Raw genomic sequence first — 20,935 nt, 5'->3', positions numbered from 1 at the left:
TCTGGAGGGGCTTCTTAAGTTCTCTCGCTCCCCTCCCCCGACTAGTCTCTCAGAACCACCTACCCAGCAGCCAGAGCCCCCCACGAGCTTTCTAGTACCTCTCAAGTCAGAGATCAGAAGAAGGATTGGGAGAGGCAGGGGGACCAGGCCCTGATGCTGCTGGCTCAGCAGGTACCGCACCCTTGAGCAGCGCCCCCAGCCCCTTTGGTTTGCGGGCTGATCCACCCCCGTCCCTGCACAGCCACATCCTGAGATTCTGCGCCGACTTACAGAACGGCCCTGCGTATTGACGCCTCAGGTCTGCTGGGGATTCACACGTTTAAACCTCTCGGGAAGTTCCTTTGCTTGTATGAAAAATTATTATAATTGTGAACATCGCATTGCTATGAGGACACCATAAATAAACGTCTGCTGCATGTTGGAGCACATTCTTTGGCACGCAGAAGGGGTTCCGGGAATGATAGGCCCTGCCCTCGGCGAGCACTGATTAAATGAACAGGCGCAGTCTTCTGAAGAGACGGCTGGGACTGGCTGGATTGAACACTTGCTTTGGTGCTGCGGTCATGATTGATCGAGCCCTTTACAGAAGATGAAACCGTTGCCTGTCTATCTCACTCGCCCCTTGTGCTGCCTTCGGAGAAAGGCAGGGCGTGTGTTCTCACCCCAGGTTTGCAGATGGGGAAACTTAGATGTAGGGCGGTTAAATTGCAAGGTCATGCAGGTGGGGAACGTCGAAGTCAGGACCAGAATTCAGATTTTCTAATGTTTGCTAACTGGCATCAACAGAAGTGATGGTGTCTAACACTTATACAGTGCTTTATAGTAGAAGAAGTGTTTGACATACATGGTTTTATTCGTTGCTATAGCAATTCATAAGCTAGATAGTATAATATCTTATAGGTGAGGAAACTGAAGTCAGAGAAGTTAGGTGATTTCCCTAAGGTCACACAGCCAGGAAGTCACTAGTGTCAGAACTTGAACCCACAACTTCTTACTGCTCTGCCACTGAAGAAGAGCAGAGCTCTCTTGCCAGTGTCGCCGGCCCTCTTCCTGTGTCTCCTGATGGTCCCCTGCTCAGGCTGGTCAATGCCTGCAATGGCCAACTCTCTTCCTGTGGCCCTGATCTAAATTTCTCCAGTACTGGCTAACTAAAGATAAAGCATGTTTGCTTTGGGCTAAAATCACATTATGTCAGGCAGTATGGGAGCATGGTTATTTTGTGCCAATCAAATAAATGATCACATTGGTAGGTATATACCTAATTTTTTAAATGGAGATACCAATTAGTTTAATAAATGAGTCTTGGTATGTAGACCCTTACAAATCATTACATAATCCTGGGTGAGAGAGTTTGAGTGAAAGGGATGGAAAAATTAATAGGAAAACAAAGTGAGTTATTGGTTTAGTCTGATGCTCTGTCTGAATGGGCACAGTATGTTTTCCTCCCCCTCGCACCCCCGTTCTTGGTGGGACAATATAGAGCCCAAGGAGATGGGGGTGCTGAGGCAGCTTTACTTCCCAAATAGAGATACCCAGATAAGAAAACAATCAGCAAATTTCTAGGTTTGTGTTTTCTCCACCATCTCGTTTTAACCTGGCTCTTAATGGAGAATCAAGCGAATAAACCCACCAGGAAGAGCAGAGCCCGTTTGGTGTGCTTGTTGCTCGCAGCCCCACAGAGACCACGTGTTACGCCCCGGGGGTCAGGCAGAAGCGAAGGAGCCGCGGTTGCCCCTCGCACTTCCCTCGTTCCCTCTGGAGGCCTTGGGGCCTTCTCAGGCGCCGCTACCGGACACGCTTCCCCCGGGAGTGCCTTCCACGCGCTGAGGCTGGCATGCGGGTCTGGACCTAACCAGGCCCTGCCTGCCGGAACAGTCGGTCGGAACAGAAAGCCCCCGGGTCTCGGCTTTCCCGGGGCTTTGAATGGGAGAGAGAGAAGAAGATGTGTCGCTCTCTGAGGGAAAAGCCAAGTCCTCCTTTAAGGCGGCAACAAAAAACCCACAGAAAATGCTCGGATTATGCGCCCAGAGTCCTTGCTGGCAGGGGCAGCCTTTGCTTTCCCAGACCGCAGTCTGTCTCCTGGCCCGAGAGGCGTTCACAGGCGGGGGACCGGGGACCCGGGACCCAGACAGCCTGTGCCTCTAAGACCCAGCGTTGTTGCAAATAAGGTCATCTGTTTCTCTTGGTGTTTGCCCAAGCGTTGGGGCTGAAATAACTTCCATTCGCAGAATAATGATTTATTGGAAGCTGGAGAAAATGTGGAAGGGAAAGCAGGCCCCTTTGATCTGTTGTTTCTTTGCTGCCTGGGCAAGGGGAGGCTCAGAGCTTTCAACAAATATCAGTGACTAAACTCTGGCTGATCTTGTCTTTAAAAATAAAAGTAAAGGTTCTGGTAAATATGGGGATCAGGGGTGAGGGGAGTGTAAGAACTGGGGAAGCAGGTGCTTTCTGTGGGAAGCAGGTGAGTTCATAGCAGACTGCCCTAGGGTCTCCAGGGTTATTGCTGTTAACTGTTATATACAGTATATTCTCGTATGTTACGATAACATCCGAAATTATTAGTGTTGGTCCAGAGCAACTGGGAGATAAAAGAATCCTCTTGTGATTGGGCAAGTGTAGGCTATAGGGGGCAGATGGGGTTCCGGGCCTGGGCTGAGGGGTGAGAGCAGCCAGCAGCCCTTGCTACTGCATCCAGGGTGGACTGAAGGCCAGGTTTAACCTGGGCTCGTGAGGGAGGGCCCTCTGAGGGCAGGGAGGCCCCCAGCAGGAGGGATACCTAGTTGGTGGGGATGATTGTGTGGTTCTCGGGGGGCTGGCATTTTGGCAAAGGCCCCAGATGGAGCACGGTAGTAGAGAGGTCCAACCTCGGTGTTGAGAACGGACTTGCCCCGCCGGGTGCAGAGGAGGTGCGAAATCCAGCCCCCCCCCCCCCGCCCCNTGCAGAGGAGGGGCTAAATCCAGCCCCCCCCCCCCCCGCCCCATCCCAGCCCACTGCATCAGCATAGCCTGTGCGTTTTACTCCTGCCCTTGAGAATCGAGCCTGCTGGTGGGTGGCCTTGGGTGGTCCGTACAGGGGTGATGTGATAGGCTTGGGTAGTGCGATTTAAATGTCCGTATTCAGGTATCAGAAAGTCGACTATGAAAGAGTATTGGTAGGGCAACCATGTAACTTATTGTCTAAACCAGGGTGCTTTTGAGAGTGAAAGGCAGCACTATATTATGCCAGGGGGAAAGGGCAATAAATCAAAACTCTCCTGGGCACACTGGGCTGTATCCTCACGGCAGTGTTCAGAGAAAATCTGGTGCTTTGTTGAAGTTAAAACATCACAAAGTTAAAATACAGCTGAGGCGGTGCCTGAATGGCAGATGTAATTCACTATCAAATCCTTGGGTGGCTGCTCTGAGTCTCAACAATCCTGCCTGTGAGGTGAGCCAGTGTCGGCGCCTTGCAGGAGGTGGTCCCATAAGGCAGCACCCTGAGGGCCTTCAGCAGGCCTGACCACCACTGCGCTGAGCCCAAGGTGATATCCACAATGGGGACCACCCCCGCCTTGTCACAGGGAGTCTTTACGCTTTGGGAAGGTTCAGCAGAGTTTGGGGTGTGACTCCCACCCCTACTACGGACATGGCTCCCGGGTGGAGTGAGGTGTCTTGCACCGCTCCCGGCCAGCGCTCTGTGCAGCATCAGTCACGGCCCAGGAGACAGCATCAGTCTGCCTGTCTCCTGGGCGGGCAGGGTCGCATGCCCAGCGCTCGTGCAGGGCTGTCCGCGGAACCGCAGTCCTTGGTGCCCTGAACTCACCGTGCTTTCCTGGCCATTGCAGGTGGACGGCCAAACCGAGGAGAATAATGACATGAACAAACGGAGGCGGAAAGGCTTCAACAACCTGGATGAGGTTTGTGTGCCCAGGGCCAGTTTCAACAAAGGCTGTGGCCTGACGGCCGGAGGCCCAGGCCCGCCCTTGCTTTCCCCTCTCAGGAACCACTCCGCTCCAAGCTTGACGTGATGGAAAAACAGTCGGGTTCTGGTCCCTCCTCCACTCACTTCCCAGCTCTGCGACCTTCAGAAACAGAACCTCCCAGGGTGGGGTTCGTGTCTGTAAAATACAAATGATACCTTTGAAATGTATGAAACTTGGCAGGATTTTTTAAGATTAACTACGAAGATGTCATATAATATGCTGGGGATGATACATGGCACCTATGCTAATCAAGAGATAATCACTATTAATGGTGACTTGTAAAGAGGCACCAGCTGACCCACTTATCTCCTCAACGTTGTTTCTACCATTTATTTGTTTTCCACACTTGCAGTCTGTAAGGACAGTGTCCCAGGGCCCACAAGTGCCACCTTCTGGTGATAGAAGAAAATTACAGCCTACTTCGTCAAAAGCAAGCGCGAATCTCTCTCCTACTGAAAAATTGATCAGCAGAAAAAGAGAGTGTCAGTTCCACTTCCCCAGGCAGCTCTTTAACGAGACCTGAGATACCCCCTCCACTTGAAAGGCTGTGCTCATCCCTCAAAAGCCGGCCCAGAGACTGTCAGTGAGCCTCAGGACGCCAGCTTTAGCTCGCCTGGTGGCTGCTGTCATGATTATGACATAGAAGCTCGTGGCATAGTCTGGTTTGCATAATGCATTGATACCTGAGTTATAGGACTTGGAGAAGACGTCCACCTTATATAGTGGAAGAGGTTTAATTGCTGTATATTTTTATGACCTTGTTGTTCACATCTGGGACTGACTGCTTGTGGAGACCTTGGCTGGAGGCAGGCCCCTGGTTCTCACAGCTGAACTTTGTAACAGGTGGAGCCACAAAGCCCACCCTGGGTGAAAGGGGAGCTGCCTGTTGCTCAGCCCATTTCCTGGGATTCTCAAAGGGAGGTGCTGATATGAAAAAGTCTGGAGTTTAATTCATGTCTTACAATGAGCACAAAAAACTCATTTTATCCGATGAGTTCCACTCAGGCTTATTGGAACCTTTTCTAGAACTCCTTTGGGTGGTCCCTTCTAGAGCAGTTGCTTCCTTCTCTCTCGGCTCTGGTGTGAGCCAGAAGCCAGTGGATAGGGAGGTGCTGGTAACTGAGAGGAGGAAGCAGAGACTGAACAACAGGGCAGGAGAGGTGTCCCGCTTCCCTGGTGGTGGGCATTGGCACTTGCTGCCTGTGATCTGCTCTGACCTCCGCCTCAGGAGCTCCCCACACGTTTTCCCAGGGAAGCCTCCCCCTGCCTTTCATCCAGGGCTTATATGGGGGGGGGGAGTGTTTGTGCTCTTCCTATCGATGGCCGCACAGGAGTGGAGTGTGAGAAGAAATCTGGTAGCACCTGCCTCTTCTGAGATGGCGCCGGGCTGTTTTCTGGGCTAGCTGGTTTGTCTCCAAGTCAGATTTAACCAAACCGGCCTCACTCTCATCACTTGGCAGCTGGTTAAAAATGTGGAGTCTCAAGGCCCAACCCCAACCGATGATGGAACCGAATCTGCTTCTGAAGGAGCCCCTGGGACTCATGTCTGGGAAGTGCTGTCTGCACAACCCGCTGTCCTGGCCAGCTTTGGCCTTGGGCAAACAGTGGCCGCCCCAGTGAACCCGCCTCTGCGCACTCGAGGCCGTGTTGCTATGAGAGCTACATTTCCCACTTTGAAGTGGGGAGTGACTCTGGCCGGTGTTTGCCCAGTGCTTCGCAGGGGCTGTGCACACAAGGCTTCCCATGCAGCTGCTGCTCCTGGGATATTTTTTAAAAACCATTAACTCTAGCTTGCTGCTTCCCACAACCTTTGTTGTCTTGAGAACGTCTGCTTTTGTGTGGGAGATTCATTGTCTCCTGGGGAAAGCAGGCTGCCCGCCTGATACCACAGTGCCCTTTACACTTGAAGGCCTGTGGGGCAGTCCTGTGGAAGGGGGAACAGACACTCCATGAAGCCTGGTCGTTCTCCAAGTCTTACTTTTAGCCAATGCGCTAACGAAGCCTCGCATGGAACTCCACTTTATAAAACACACAACCAAGTGATCACAGCCAACATCGCCCAATCATTAGGCACATTGGTGCCACGCACCCTGATACACAGCAGGGAGAGGAGCACCTCGCCTCTGAGGCACCCTTCCTCAGAGTCCATGACCTTGGTCTGATCATGCATGAGAAGGCACCAGAGCAACCCAGGTGAGGGGACTTTGCACACAGTAGCTGACCAGTCAGTCCCCTACAAAACTGTCAAAGTCACAAAAGACAGAGAAAGATGGAGAAACTGTTGCAGGTGGGAGGAGACCACAGAGAAATAATGACTGAATTCAGTGTAGGATCCTGGGTTGTATCCTGGAGCCACCCAAGGCCAAGTACAGAAAAACCGGTGCAGTCCGAATCAAGTCCATGGTTAACAGTGTCCTGCCTCAATTTCTTAGTTATGGTAACAGTTTCGTGACTACTCCAGATGCTGATGTTACGTGCCCCTGGTGAAGGGTGTGCAGAAACCGTGTGTGCTATCTTCATAACTTTTCTGTGAATCTAAAACTATTGCAGAATTAAAGTTGTTTTTAAAAGACAGCAACAACAGAGCCGGACAGGCTGAAGCTGGGAGTGGGGTGCAGAGGAGAAGGGGGAAAGAAGCCCACAGCCTGTGCCTGACTGGCTTGCCTCTGGTTCCCCTCCTCCCCGCACTATTCACCCCTCGGAAGCCTCGGGATGTGTTTTGAAAATAATTTTGCTCACTGCTTCATTACTATATTTGATTTTCTTTTGCAACAACCGTGTAAAGTAGGTTATGCTCCCACTTCACAGATGAGGAAGGAAACTTCAGGGAAGTCGATTGCCAAGGTCACTGGGCTGGGAAGTGAAAGAGTCAGGATTGAGACCCTAATTCTCTGGCTCTCAAGCTTGGGTGTGCCCACCTTTGGGAAGACACACCCTCCTGTGATCACTGTCTCCACTTGGGCATCGCCTGCTGTTTATGTCTCACTTCCTCAGAACATGGAGGGTCTCCTTCTTCAGGAAGGTGGTCCCCTGTTTGCAGACCCCAGGCCCCTTCCCTGATATCTGGGTTCCGGGACCCAACCACCAATGCACTGCTCTGGCCTTTGCAGCCTTCAGGCTTTTCCAGCCGGAGTCTGGGCTCCAGTCAAGAGTGTGGCAGCAGTAAAGAAGGTGGCAATCAGAACAAAGTCAAGTCCATGGCAAGTCAGCTGCTGGCCAAGTTTGAGGAGAGCTCTCGGAACCCTTCACTCCTGAAGCAGGTGAGTCCCACCGTATGCTCCCTGGACCTGCCTCCTTGGCGACTGAGAACTGAGAAGCCAGAAGAGTGTTCGGGCTAGGGATGGGTGTCAGGTAGCCCAGCCAGGCCCGGCTCAGGTGAGCCTTCTTCTGGACCAGGAGTTGGCGGAGTTTTCTAAAAGGACCCCGATGGCCAGTACTTCAGGCTTGGGGGGCCATCTGATTTTTCTTGCAGCTACTCAGCTCTGCCATGATAACATGAGAGCAGCCACAGACAATACGTAAACAAACACACATGGCCGTGTTTCAGTAAAACTTTATAAACCGGGCAGCAGGCCAGACTTGGCCCGAGGACCGTAGTTTGTCGTGCTTGTTCTGCATTAGAAAAGAAGCCCTTTCCCTAGTTTGGTTTTACTCGGCAGCCATGACCTGCTCTGAGCCCACCTATGAGATGGTGCAGCCGAAGAGAGCTTGGAAGGTGCTGCCCACCCCGCCCCCCTCCGGGGAGCGCTGAGTTCGTGGACAGGAGCCCCATCCAAACACGGGAAAACTGGGTCTTCGCTCCACGTGGGCCTGCAGGAATGGGGACCGACCTCCCAAGTGCTGTGGTGCCCCCGCCCCATGTTCCCTCCGGTCAGGCAGCAGGGCTGTGTGTCTGACCAGGTCGAGGTGGGTCTGCTGGCTATCAGCGCCGTGGTGAGGCAGCAGACTGAGCTCACTTCCCTCTGACTGCGGTGGGGTCTGCGCTGCGCGGTTCGGTCTGTTACCCTTAATTCCTCTGGGGTGCCGCTCTCACGGTACCAAGGCCAAGGGCAGGGGTTGGTTTTCCTTTGGAGAATACCTGTCTCATGATGGAATTGGGTTCCTCTCAGCAGGAGGGCAGAGTCAGGTTAACTAGGTGTTTAGAGGTAATCATAGATGTTTTCCTGGTCCTGATGTGAACCACGCCTCTTCCAGGGGAAAAAAATGACCTTCCCCAGGAAGCCAGGCTTATTCCTCAGGAAGTGATGCTTATCGGAGGGGGTCATTTTCCTGAGATTTGTCCCTCTGATTTTTTTTTCAATTGCCTCTTCTGGAAACTTGGGTTCTTGCAGCCCCCAAGTGTTGCTGATGGACAGTAGCATCCTGTCCTCTAGCAGACAGCAAGCTTTTCCATTTCCAGGGGGACTCCGGGGCCAGCCACCCAGGCCTGGCATGGGCTCCGGCAGTGCCTGTCCAGTGCTCCAGGTCTGAGCCAACACCACGGCCTCCCTGAATTTACACGTTGTCCCGGAGGAGGGGACTCTGGGACTTGCTGTCCTCATGGGCAGAGAGCCAGGGTTCGGGTTTCCTGGCAGGGCCCAGCCTAAGCTCAGCCCAGGGCGCTCTCTCTGTCTCTCTCTGTACCGGGAAACTCTCACTCCCTACCTCTCTTACTCTCCCCCCTCCGAGTGTCTCAGTCTGACTCAGCCTTTTCCTTCATGTTTCCTGTGGCTGCTTTTGGGGACTCACCTTCCTCCTCCCAGCAACTCAGCATCTCGGGGACAGGTAAGCCTGTCCTGCGCTCATCCTCTGACCCTCCTGTTAACTCTCGCTGTCTCAAGCCAGAAGAGCTCACGAACAGCCCATCACCTCCTCTGAAAAGGCAGGTAGGGCTCCTTCCAGTGGATGGGGTATTGGTGAATCCAGAGGGGACCTGGATGCAGGGTGGGGGGCTCTGTGGGCCCCCTGCATACCCTGAGTAGGGCTGATTATAGGTTCTCTGGGAAGGCAGACCCAACTTGAGGTCCCCAAGGTAAGAATAACCAAATATGCAGCATCCTGAAATACATGCCATTGACCCTGCAGCCAATCAGGGGCATGGAATGACCAACTGCTATAGGTTTGGTACTCTGTTTGCTTGGGGGAAAACAGACCACACCACCTGGTCTGTGGTCTCCTTTGATGCCCCTGGAACACATAGCTTTAGTTGCAGAGCACGTAAAGAGGCTGATTTCTAAACTAGTGAAAGGTGGCAGTGATGGTGGAATGTGTTTAGGTGGCTGACCGGCCACATGCACGAAGGGGTGAGGCTGGGCTGTGGCGCTGCCCTGCCCGGGGGCCTGACTAGACGAGGAGCTGCTCGGCGTGCGGGGAGGGACAGGGACTGTGGCTCTCTCCTGCCAGCATCTCTGGGCTTGGAATCCGAACAGCGTCGTTTTTGCCCACCGAAGCATTCAAAGATGTCTGGTCAGCATAAGAAATTCTCTGTTGCTTCCAGGCAGTGGAGGTTGAATGAGGCCAGTGTGGATGTGAAGCAGAGATTTTGTCAGAGTACATAGGAATTACTTAAAGAGCAACTTTTTCAATTGAAAAAAAAGGGATGTTTAAAAACCATACCAATATCTGGTGCCCATCCCAAGACCAGCTGAATTAGAATCCCTGGGAGTCAGGCCCAGTCTCGGGTTGTTCGTGGAAAGCACACTGGGTGGCTTCGGTGTGCACCTAGGATGGAGAACCAGGGCCACGTGGGCTTCGTTTAGTGGGTGCGGAGGGAGGCCCAGGGCTAAAGGTAATGAGAAGTCAGATTTACGTAATGTTATTAACTGGTGTTACTCTGATACATTTAATTTTTAAAGACTATTCTTCCCCATTTAGTTTTCTTTATTTTATTTTTCAAAGAGAGGGGAAGGGAGGGAGAAAGAGAAACATCAACAGGCGAGGGAAACATTGATGGCTTGCCTCTCACACGCCCCTGACCAAGGACCAAGTCTGCAACCCAGGCATGTGCCCTGACTGGGAATCGAACTGTCAACCCTTTGGTTTGCGGACTGGCACCCAACCAACTGAGCCACAGTAGCCAGGGCTAGGCAGTGTAATTTTAAAAGAAAATATTTTTAAAGTTGAAAACAAATAAATAAAAGGAGATGCCAGGTGATTCCGGTGCAGGTGACAGAACATCAACACCTGAGGTTTATTTGGACTCTCACTCCAGGCAGCAGCCAGTGCATCCTTGGTGCCTGGTCCTCCTGGGGGTTCCTCACGTTCTGTGGGGGGTGGGGGCTATGAAAGGGCCGTGGTAGGAAAGGAAGCTTGATTTTCCTTCTCCCCAGTTCCCCGTGGTGGTTACAACGGGGCATGTGCTCCGAGAGATAAACCAAGTGTCTGCCGCTGGAGGGTGCCCGAGCCGGCCCTGGAGAGCCAGAGCCAAGTCTGACCTGCAGCTGGGGGGGCCAGAAAACCGTGCTGCCCCTCCTCCTGCCTGCCAGGGAGCGCTGGCCCTCTCTGGGGTGCTCCGGAGGCTGCAGCTAGTGGAGGAAAAGATTCTCCAGGTGAAAGCCTCGCCCTTTGCCCTGCCTCTGCCTGTGTCTGGGGAGCTTTCTATCCTCCTCCTTCCTCTGCCTGCCTGGGCTGGGTTCCTTCTCTTACCATTTGTGCATGCCCTGTCCCCTGCCCCATCCCCTGCTCTGTCCCCTGCCTGCTGTGTGGACAGTGAGACATGCCTGCCCCGCTGCCTCCCACATCCCACCATCCCACTCTCTGTCACTACCTCTTTTTTCTTTCTCCTTTCTTGCCTTGTCTGCAGAAGAGGGCTCAGAACTTGGCCAACAGGGAATTCCACAAAAAGAACATTAAGGAGAAGGCAGCTCACCTTGCCTCCATGTTTGGACATGGGGATTTCCCACAGGTAAATGGGACTTCCAGAACCACCCCCCAGCCCCAGGGACCTGGGCATTGGACACCCAGCGAGGTGACCTCAAGTCTGTCTCTGGAGCTCCTCCTGCTTTTATAGCACGAGGCATGATTCATTTTTCAAACTGCTGAAGAATTCCAGGTGCTATCTAAAAAATATGCAAATGAGGACATTCAACATAAGTAGATAAATCCGGACAGAGGGAAACCAAGGCTCAGAAAAGTGAGGTCAGATCAAAAGAAGATGTTACTGAACAGAAACACAGGCTGTTAGATCCCAGACAGCTTCTGGGTGGGAGCTTCCTCAGGGCCAACACAAGGAAGGAGAGCTGGTCAGTTTCAAGAATTACATCACAGTGCCTTTAAGGTGAAAGCAAGCCGTTTTGGGGCGTGATGGAGAAATCTCCTCATGGCCTTGATCGGGGAGACACTGATGAGAAAGTCAACCAGAGACCATAACCTTGGCTCTGTGTGGAGCCAAGAAGAATGGCTTTGCCTCAGAGTACAAAGTGCAGACGCTCATTTAGAAACTTGCTAAAAAAGAAGAGCGTGTGCTGGCAAGGAGATGAAGGAATTGACATGAGGTCCTGTAGAACATGTATGTGGAAGGCACTCACTCTCTTGCATCAAATCCGGTCTTTAAAGCCTAACCTCCCCTGAGGCTTTCGCTCAGTCTCCTCCAGACCTGCGGCCTCTGCTGCTCAGCAGAGTCACTGATGTGGGAAGGAGGTTCGGTTCATTTCTAGCTGCTGGGAGGCTGGCACAGTTGTCTGCAGCCGCAGAGGCCCCTGCTGGGGTCACCCGCTCCAAAGTAGCCCAGCATCCTTCCTAAGTCTGCACCTGCCACTTTGCACCAAGCTCCAGAGGGAGGGCTTTAGGGCTCAGCACTGGCGCCTGGGGCAGACATCGGGCAGCAGTAGGCTGGACCTGCTCCAGCTGTTACAGTGGGACGAGGGAGCCGGAACAGTTGTAGCAGAAAATGTAACCAGGAGCCAGACAGTCCTGCTGAGCTCCAAAGACACAGGCTCCTGCTTCGTCCTGAGAGGCAGGCCTGGGTATCTCTGCCCCTCCCGGGGCTCGGGCGTGGGGCTGCGGAGGCAAGCATGACTGCGTCTTTCCTGGGGATAACCATAGTTTCCTCTGTTTCTGTTCTGTGCAGAATAAGTTACTCTCTAAAGACCTGTCTCATACTCACCCTCCGTCTCCTCCCTCCTGCCTTCCATCTCCTGGTCCAGCTGCCACTTCCTCTCCATCGACCGTTGACTCTGTTTCTCCTGCCAGAAAGGTAGTCATCCCGAACAATTCGCTGCCCCACTCCCTGCATGTTCTGAGACGCCCCCCTGCCCTGCTTGACCAGCACAGACCAAGGTCGGGAGCTCCGGTTCGGCTGGGATGGAATTTGTCAGATGCTTCACAACAGTCCTGAACTTGTTTTTGTGCGTGTGTCGGGCCCAGCAACAGAGCAGAATAGGCAGCACACAAAAACCTGTCTAATGTCGCTCATTCACCCGGCTAGCATTAGTTAGGTACCTGCTGGCAGTATGCCAACCACTGTGCCAGATGCCGAGGAACTAAAAAAGGAGGTGGTACAGTTTTCTCAGGACAGTGTAGATGGCAAACAGCACATTAGAATGGAAATACATCAATTTTTACCATACAAGATTGCCAGTTTTGGCTGCTTTTGACCTGACATTATGGCAGCGTCCCACGGTGACCCTAATGCAATCCTATCCATTAATTCTGTGACAGATGTAAAAGGCAAGATTGTAGGAACCCGGAAGGGAAAAGCCGGGAAGGAATCACAGAGCAGGGAAAAGGGGGCTGAGAGTTGAGGACTGTACAGCGGGACGTGCTGGAGGAAGAGGAGGGGGAGGGCACTTTAGAAAGGGTCCAGCGTGTGCCCGGGAAGGCAGACAGGACTTGCATGAATGGAAGGTCAGACTTCTGGTGTGACTTGAACTTGGGGGTGAAAGTACTCATAGGGGTGCCGAGAATGAGGATGAGCGTGAGCCCACTCTTTTTGTGCTGAGGAATGTCATTCTGGCCTCTTACAAAGAGGCTACTCTCACTGAAAGGCTTCCGAGTAGCCTTTTTGCCCTTCCCTGGGAGCACTTCCTCCTGTGGAAAAGGTCATGGTCACCCTTGACAGGATGACACAGGTGAGGGAACCCGGGCCCAGACAGGCAGTTTGTGCTCCTGCCTGAGCCGTGGGCCCTCCCCTTGCCCAGCTCTGACCCGGCCTCTCCCTGGCTGGACCTGGTCAAGGCTCTCTCTCACCCCTGCTTTTCTTTTGACCTCAGGACAGCCTGGCTTGGTTGCCGCCCTATCAGCGTTGAGGGTAGAGCCATCATGCTTCCCAGCCTTCCCTGGGGAGGTTGCCAGCGGGTGTTAGTTCTCCAGGCGATGGCCCAAGGCAGCCTCATCTGGGAACTTGTGTGGTCTTTGGAGTCTGACAGCCACATCTGCCCCCAGGCACTTTGGTCAGAGGGCATGTCTCCTGTCCCATCAGCATCACACGTCATCCCAGGAGGCCCTGGCTGCCACTTCTCCAATGGGCTCTTCAATCAGCTTTACCCAGTGTCACTGTGATGGTAGACATTCATTCATTTGACAATATTTGTTGAGTGACAGCTTGGTGTCAGGCATTTCAGGTCCTGGGGGGTGCATCAGTGAACAGGAGTCACAATCCTGCCCTGGTGAGGCTCTCGGCCTGGTAAGGGAAGTAAACAGCCAACAATCATATAATATAGAAGTAAGTTATATAACGTGTCAGAAGATAAGATGACCTTTCCATGGGAAAATTACCAGATAGCAGGGACTTGGCGTCTAAGGGAAAAGGAGCCATTGTGATGGGGTAATGGGAGTTTCTTCCTGGGAGAGTGCCGCCTGAGCAGGAGCAGAAAAGAAAGCAAGATGCAGGGAGAAGACGAGTGCCCAGGGCTCCGGGCTCCAGCCCGGAGTTCTCTTCTCTTTCCCACAGAGGCCTGTGTGAATGGGGGCTCCTCAGAAGGAGCAGCCCAGAGGCTGTGTCTGTGGGGAGCCCCACACCCAGGCACAGGGATGGCTGCCAGTGGGGTGGCCTTTGGGATGCCAGCCCCAGTCCCCAGCCACCACCTCTATAGCTCTGTTCCTTATTTCTCCCAGGTTGTTTTTTCTTACCCCACCTCCTTAGCCAACCTTGGCCATCAAGTGGTGGTGTAATTGGGGTATTTTCATAATTTCCACCTTTATGTGCCTTTCACAGTGTGCCCGGGAAGCTCTTAGAAAGGGCCACCATGGGACCCTAGGCCAGCCACTTACCCTCTCTGTGTTTTAGTCTCTCCATTTGTGAAAAGGACCCAGGTTGGGCCTGACACCCACAGACCCCTCCAGATCTCACTGCGAAGCCTTCGTAGGCAGTTAGGGCTGGAGTGGTGAGGTTCTTGGAGAAGATATCGCCAGCTGCACCCCCACCCCACCCCCACCCCACAACTTCCTTTCCCTGACCACACCCGACCCTTGATTCAGCTGTGCACAAGCAGAATCTCCTCTAAGTGATGGTCTCCTCTGAGAAGAGACATGGCTGTCCCTTAAAGTAGGTGACAACCTGGGGACAAACAACCTCATTTGGTGTCGGCACAGCTTAGGGAGGCTTCCTCCTGGAGAGAACCTGGGGCCTTCATGGTTCTTTCCAACAGATTGGAAAGAGACTGCCCTCGTTGCCCAGCGACCCAAGATCACCTCAGGTCAGGGAGCCCCAGGAAGGAAGGTGCACGTGGGAACCGGTGCTCAGTCCTTAGCAGCCTCCAGGCAGGCGGCATGTCCCTGACCCTGCCCTAGAGCCCTACCTGCAACTCTGAGGGTCCAGGGAACAGACCTTGCCAAACCGGCCAGCCTCACGAGCCCACCCTCTCAGATCCACATTCCGCCTTCAGTTTCAGAGTGATCCTGCTGGGTGTTCCTTGGTTCAGTTGTCGGGTTTTGGCCTGAGCCGTTACAGAGAACCTTGAGGTCTTCCCATTTAGGGCCCAGATTCTTACCCCAGAGTCTTGTCTTGCAAGACCTTAGATTGTGGAACAATGTCCTGTCTTACATCCTTCGCATCGTTTGATTCCTCCAGCCCACAAAACCAGCCCGCCTGTAGTGGTGTCAGCCCCTGTCATTTATTAGTTAACTTCTTTATTTGAGAAGAGAGGCCACTGCTCATTTGACTTCTGCCCTGGCTGCTCGCTGTTTGCCAAGGCTGAGTGTTTGCACAGCTGAGCAAGAGGGATGGCCTCCCTCGGCTGGGGCCTGTTGGGTTAGTCCTCCCGGTCAGAAAAGCAAGGTGCATTGCAAAAGGAGCTTTCTCTACCCTTGTGGGTATTTGTTTTAAAACTAGGTTTGCCGGGTTTGCTCTAGAGATTTGCATATCAGAGAGACGTTGGGCAATCTGGAGGGGCAATCCACCTTTGTCCCACCTGATACAAGGCAGTTCTCAAGGCTGCCTCCAACCTCATCGTCCTCCCTGTCCCAGGGATAAAGTGCAGTGGCTCTGTGGGCGTGCTCTATGTGCATTCCAGCCTGGGGACTGCAATGTGCAGAGTGCTGGCGTGTCTCGGGGGGCAGGGTGCTGCAGGGAGAAGGATATGGGCTCGGAGTCACACTTGGCATCAGAGCACCAACTACTGTGTGACCTTGGACAAGTCAGTGGCCCTCTCAGTCCCTTAGTGTTGTAGCATAGAGCGGAGGGTGATGGGAATAGCGCAATGCCTAGCCTATGTCAAAATGCCTGAAGTATCTGATGAATGTGCTCTTTCCCCAGTGGAGACTTCTACAAGAAAATGTATTTACCTAAAATTCAGGCTGATTCCTCTCTTTCTAAAGGCAAAGAAGTCACCCTCAGGTTTCCATTTCCATCCCAGCCACTTAGAAGCAGTGAGGCCTTGAGTGGGTTTGGAGACTCCCTGGACCTCAGCTGCCCCCGGCCGAGGTTGGGGGGGAGCGGGGGGGCATATCATAAGACTCGCCTCACAGGCCATGAGTGTTAAATGCACATGATGATCAGCCCGGCATGAGGGGACAAAGGTGCAGATGTGGGCTCCCCTTGGTTGAGGGGAGGGCAGGTCACAGACCCAAAGGCCTGCCTGTGTCCCATCTCTGACTATCTAGTAGACAGACCCCTTCAAGGAAGGTGGTCTCAATCCTTGGCCTCCCTTTCCCCACCCTGTGCATATGGCTGAGGATGCGGGTCCACCAGCCTGTTGTCTGTTTCTCAGGCAGGGACTCTTCAGTGAGGAATGTCCTCTGGCCCTGCCTGTGGAAACCTCCCTGTCTTGTGAGCCCCCAGTGCTGAGGCACTGGAAGCTTCACTCTCCCCACTGTCTGACCCGTGTGGTCTTTGATGCTCAAAGCAGTCCAGGTGGCCACAGGTGGCCCAGCTCTGCCGGGAAGCACAGCTTGGACACCTGGTGTTTGCAGCAGAGTTCCAGGCCCAGGGCGGGTCAGTACCATTATTTGCACACGAAAGGTCTCAGGAGCCTGCTTCCTCCTTCATTCAGAGCATCTGCCTTGAGCAAGGGGTATAGAGGTGAATGAGACAGAGTCATGACATCGGGGAATGCCAGCCACAGGGGAGAGAGGCCGGCTCAGAGCAGGGTCAGAAAGGCTCCGGGAGCCAGGCAGCGACATCACATCCGGAGCTGGGGTGATAGAATTGCCTCAGGAATGCCTTTTTGTGGAGGTCCAGGCATCTTGGGCAACCCAAGGTGGTGCTTGTTACCTCACGACAGGTACATCACCATGTTAACATCTGGGCTGAGCAAAGCCAAGATGCTCATCCCAGGGGGCCCCTTGTTCTTACTCGTGCAGAGAAGGAAACCCAAGCAACCAGGGGTTCTCCCAGTGATGGCCACCTAGCAAGGAGAGAAGGCCCAGAATATGGACATGTGAAGCTGCTTCAGACTCATTAAGCACCTTCCAGGGGCTCTCGGGAGCCCAGGGCTGTGCGAGGCGCAGCGCAGGATCTTTGATGGCCCTCTGTGCAGCCCTGCTGGGATGGTGGTGGCCTCCCCCCTGTGCAGAGGCAGGAGCCGAGGCTCACAGCGAGAAGCGGTGTGTGTGAGGTGAATCGCACGGCATGCAAGACGATGGACTCCCCAAATTCTTTAATCATTCTGGCCTGCTCAAATTCACTGAAAAATAATTAGACTTTATAATGGAAAAAGGGGGTGAGAAGTAGCCCAATTCTGTAGTTTTACAAGAATATCAAAAAGTACATAAACAGTTATGAAAAACTGTCCCATGCCCTCCAAAATGACCAATTCTTAAAAGACTGGAGACGGGGGGCATGATTGTTATTGGTCACACCATCAGGTTGCCCAACTTCACATCTGACAAACTATTCCCAGCCTGATGACCCGTTTGTGACGGTCCCTTTCAGTGCACAAATCTCCGTGTGGAAAACCTCCAGATCTTACTGAGGTCCATATCAGGCTGAGTTTTCTGGAAGTTTCTCCAAGAGTTGAGCATCTGTTGCTTTCCCAGGGTCTGGAGAGCCTGGTAATTCCCTGGTCAGGTAGAGCAGCGTGACTTCTTAACACGTGGCCCCCGCAGGTGCGGGTCTGTGACGCAATGAGCACAGTCAGTGAGAGGATGCATTAGACTCCGGAGAAGCGATATGGCATCGCCACACACCCACGTGTGTGAGCACATTTCTGCTAATTCATTTTTATCGCGTTCCAAAGTATCTGGCCACCGGGGATGAGGGATTCAAAAGAAAACTTTTACCACCAGAAGTCTGAGGAGCACCGAGCCAGCACAGGACCAGCTGAGCTCACCTGCACTCTTGGGGAGCCAATAAGGCGTCCTGCTCTCAGGAAACGGAAGATAACCTGTGATCCCCACTTTGACAGTCACCTTCACATTGGTCTATGGGGTGTGCTTCATGGGCCCCCTTTCACCCTTTAGTCAAGTTCTCCATCACCTGGTCTTTTTGTGACCTCTGCAGCAAGTTCCGGTCCACCTCTTGAGAGTGACCTGTGGTGATTCTGGGATGGTTTCCATCAGGCTTGGAAGGGTGCATAGGAGACCCACTGCTACCTCCCTTAAGGAGGCTCTCATTCCATCATTCTTCAGAAGGCCGTTGTTGCAGAGTGGGGAGTGGGTACAACTGGGAGAAAGGAGCCTTTGGGGCCCACAATGAGCGACGAGGTGCAGTCTTCACCCGCATCCCCTGGCCAGGTGACTGGATGGTGCCCTGAGCTTGTACAGTAACTGAGCAGGCTCACAATGGCACAGAAATGCCTCAGCAACACCCCCCAGCAACCTCACAGGGCTTTGCATGATTCCTTAATTGCTCCCTAATTCATGATTGCGCAGAAGTGCAGTGATGCAAAATGCTTATTAGCTAAGTGGTTAATAAGGTCTCGTTAGGGACTTGTATGTAAAGCCCCAGGAAGCACAGTCTCCATCTCTGCTAACCTGGGGGCGGGGGGAGGCAGTAGTTGCACGTGGGTGTCACGGCAGCAGCAGCACCACGGTGCCTTTCCGGAGAAGCCAGGGGAGGTGGCCACAGGGAGGTAAATCTGACTTCCTCTCTTCATTTTGATGTAAACCCAGGAGGTGTACTTAGTATTCTCCAGCCCCTATCTGCCAGGCCTGTGTTGGGGGCCTTACTTAGCGGGAGATGGAAGACCAGGCAAACAGTGGCATTGTTGTCCTCAGCCAGTGCACCTGAATGTTTCTTGAGAGCAGGAGCCAAATTTCTTGGCATTTGTGAAGCCCTGAAAGTTGCAGACAGTGTGCCTGAAAGCAGAATCCTAATCTCTCCTAGGCCTGGCCAGCTGGAGCCAGGGAGGGGGACCTGGGGCTGGGAGCAGAGTAACAGCCTGGCAGCTAGAGGTCCCCTCTGTCTGAGTCATGGGGTGGGGTGCCCGCAGCCTCTTTCTCTACAAGCCCTGGAACCACAAACATGGGCTGGAGTGGTGGGTCCAAGGTTGCTGTTAGGTTGAGGTTACCTTAATGAGAAGGGGGGGCGAGTGTCATTCTTCCAGCCTGCATGGCGGCCCCTCCCACTCACTCCCTAGTAATGCCTGTGCTTTTGTTGGCATCTGACTCAGTTCCGAGGGTGGGCGTTGCTACAGAAGGTGGGCAGCTGTGGGAGCTGCGCTTCCCCGCACTTCCCGCTGTGTGTTAGAGGGTTACTGCTCTGGGATTAGACGCAGCCTCTCAAAGGCAGTCTTGGGTTCATACTGAGGGTGTTCCATCACCCCCACACAAGCCCCTATTACCCGTTCTCCCAGTGGCTGTCAGTCTTGTTCTGTCACGTCTCCCAGAAGCTGGATTCAGAGGCTGGGGGAGGGCCTGGAGCCTCCCTCCCTCCCGGATCACAGGGTCAGGAGCAGCGTTACAGAATCTCATACTGTGCATGTCGGGTGCCCTGCACAGGAGGCCGTGGCATTCCTGGGGTGGCCTTGCAGAGCTGGTGGGGAAAGGGGGATCAGGCCACATTGGGGGGGGCAGTGTGTGTATGATTGATTGTATCCTGTTTGCTTGGGCTGTCAGCTCCCACCCTTCCCTGGCTCCTTGACACACTGGGGTGTCATCACCGTCATCAGGCGAAGGGCCCAGGGCCCAAGTGGAATGGCCGCCTCCCGACTCTGGGCTGGCCTTGCCCAACACTAGCCCCGGGCCCTCTGGGCACTGCTGCCTGAAGCCTGTGGTGAGGCTCCTCCGGAGGGATCAGTGAGGGGCNCTCCCGGATCACAGGGTCAGGAGCAGCGTTACAGAATCTCATACTGTGCATGTCAGGTGCCCTGCACAGGAGGCCGTGGCATTCCTTGGGTGGACTTGCAGAGCTGGTGGGGAAAGGGGGATCAGGCCACATTGCGGGGGGGCAGTGTGTGTATGATTGATTGTATCCTGTTTGCCTGGGCTGTCAGCTCCCACCCTTCCCTGGCTCCTTGACACACTGGAGTGTCATCACCGTCATCAGGCGAAGGGCCCAGGGCCCAAGTGGAATGGCCGCCTCCCGACTCTGGGCTGGCCTTGCCCAACACTAGCCCCGGGCCCTCTGGGCACTGCTGCCTGAAGCCTGTGGTGAGGCTCCTCCGGAGGGATCAGTGAGGGGCGGCCTCACTCCCATTCCAAGTTGTCCCAGGCGCTGAGGAGAATGACTGTGGGGAGGCATCCGTGTAGCAGGGGTGGGGTCAGGAGACCTGAGTGTGGTCCCGAATCTTGCGTTTGTTCGCTAAGTGGCCTTGGACAGGTCCTTCCTCCCTCTGGATTAGTTCACCCCATCTGTGCACGGAGAAGCCCAGTGACTCCTGAAGGCCCTGCACCCGCAGGGGCTGTAGTTCTGCAGAGTCACCTGGCTCACTGAGGGTCCCAGGGTTCTGTTTCCGCCTTTGCTGCATCTCCAGATGCCTGCTGCCCACTCCTGGCTGGCTTTGCCTGTCAGGTGCTCTTTGCATGTGGGTGTGGAGCCCTCTCCCACATCCAGCCTGTTTGTGTTTTCCTTCTCGGTGCTCACTGGCCTCACCGTTGTCTCTGTCTCCTCTACCTCTGCTCTTGGGTAGCTGACGGTAGGGAAAGTGTCCAGCGGAATAGGGGCTGCAGCTGAAGTCCTGGTCAATCTGTACATGAATGATCACAGACCTAAGGCCCAGGCTACCTCTCCGGACCTGGTAAGAACACACCCCTCAGCTTTCTCCCACAAGCTCCGGCCCTGGACTCCTAGAGAGGACACATAGGATGCAGAGGGGACACCTGGCCCTCTTCCAAGGTGCCCCTTCCTGTGCACACGAGGGCCTGAGAATGGGCTGGACCAGAGCAGAGTGCGGGCCAGGGTGGGGGCAGGTGCATTTCCTTAAAGACAAACCTCACTTGGCAACCTTGGGGTTGTTTGACAAGGCAGGGCCTCTTCCAGCCTGCCTGGGGCTCTGGGGGTCTCAGTGAAAACCCAGGAGAGTCTGTCCACACGGTCAGCCATGCCTTACTGTCAATGTTTAGTGTCCAAACTAAGCAGCCCATTGCGCTAGGTTGACAATTCGGTAATGGAGAAACATCCCTTTTCTTTGAGGTCTCCCTGTCTCCAGTCCAGGGCACTCACTGCCGTCACCAGGGAT

At 53.9% G+C, this 20,935-nt stretch overlaps 1 protein-coding gene across 3 annotated transcripts in view; it reads left to right on the top strand.

The window, feature by feature from the left end:
* MICAL2 (microtubule associated monooxygenase, calponin and LIM domain containing 2) overlaps positions 1-20,935 on the top strand; it is a 209,057-nt gene that overhangs the window by 111,957 nt on the left and 76,165 nt on the right. For 2 of the 3 annotated variants that reach the window (XR_005067078.1, XM_037050057.1), the window contains exons 16-22: positions 3,825-3,896; positions 7,073-7,222; positions 8,705-8,827; positions 10,271-10,489; positions 10,744-10,845; positions 12,010-12,135; positions 20,387-20,494. Coding sequence is in view for 2 of the 3 variants with exons in the window: in XM_037050057.1 (XP_036905952.1) it covers positions 3,825-3,896; positions 7,073-7,222; positions 8,705-8,827; positions 10,271-10,489; positions 10,744-10,845; positions 12,010-12,135; positions 20,387-20,494 (900 nt within the window). In the remaining variant the exon portion in view is untranslated. The remainder of the gene's footprint in view (positions 1-3,824; positions 3,897-7,072; positions 7,223-8,704; positions 8,828-10,270; positions 10,490-10,743; positions 10,846-12,009; positions 12,136-20,386; positions 20,495-20,935) is intronic. The other variant, XM_037050058.1, reaches the window with a different exon arrangement.

The sequence above is a fragment of the Sturnira hondurensis genome, unplaced genomic scaffold, assembly GCF_014824575.4.
Source record: "Sturnira hondurensis isolate 20B ecotype Veracruz unplaced genomic scaffold, ASM1482457v3 Scaffold0006505, whole genome shotgun sequence".
NCBI lineage: Eukaryota > Metazoa > Chordata > Mammalia > Chiroptera > Phyllostomidae > Sturnira > Sturnira hondurensis.
The sequence above is the reverse complement of the archived record's forward strand: the minus strand, read 5'-3'. Positions and strand labels throughout refer to the sequence as shown.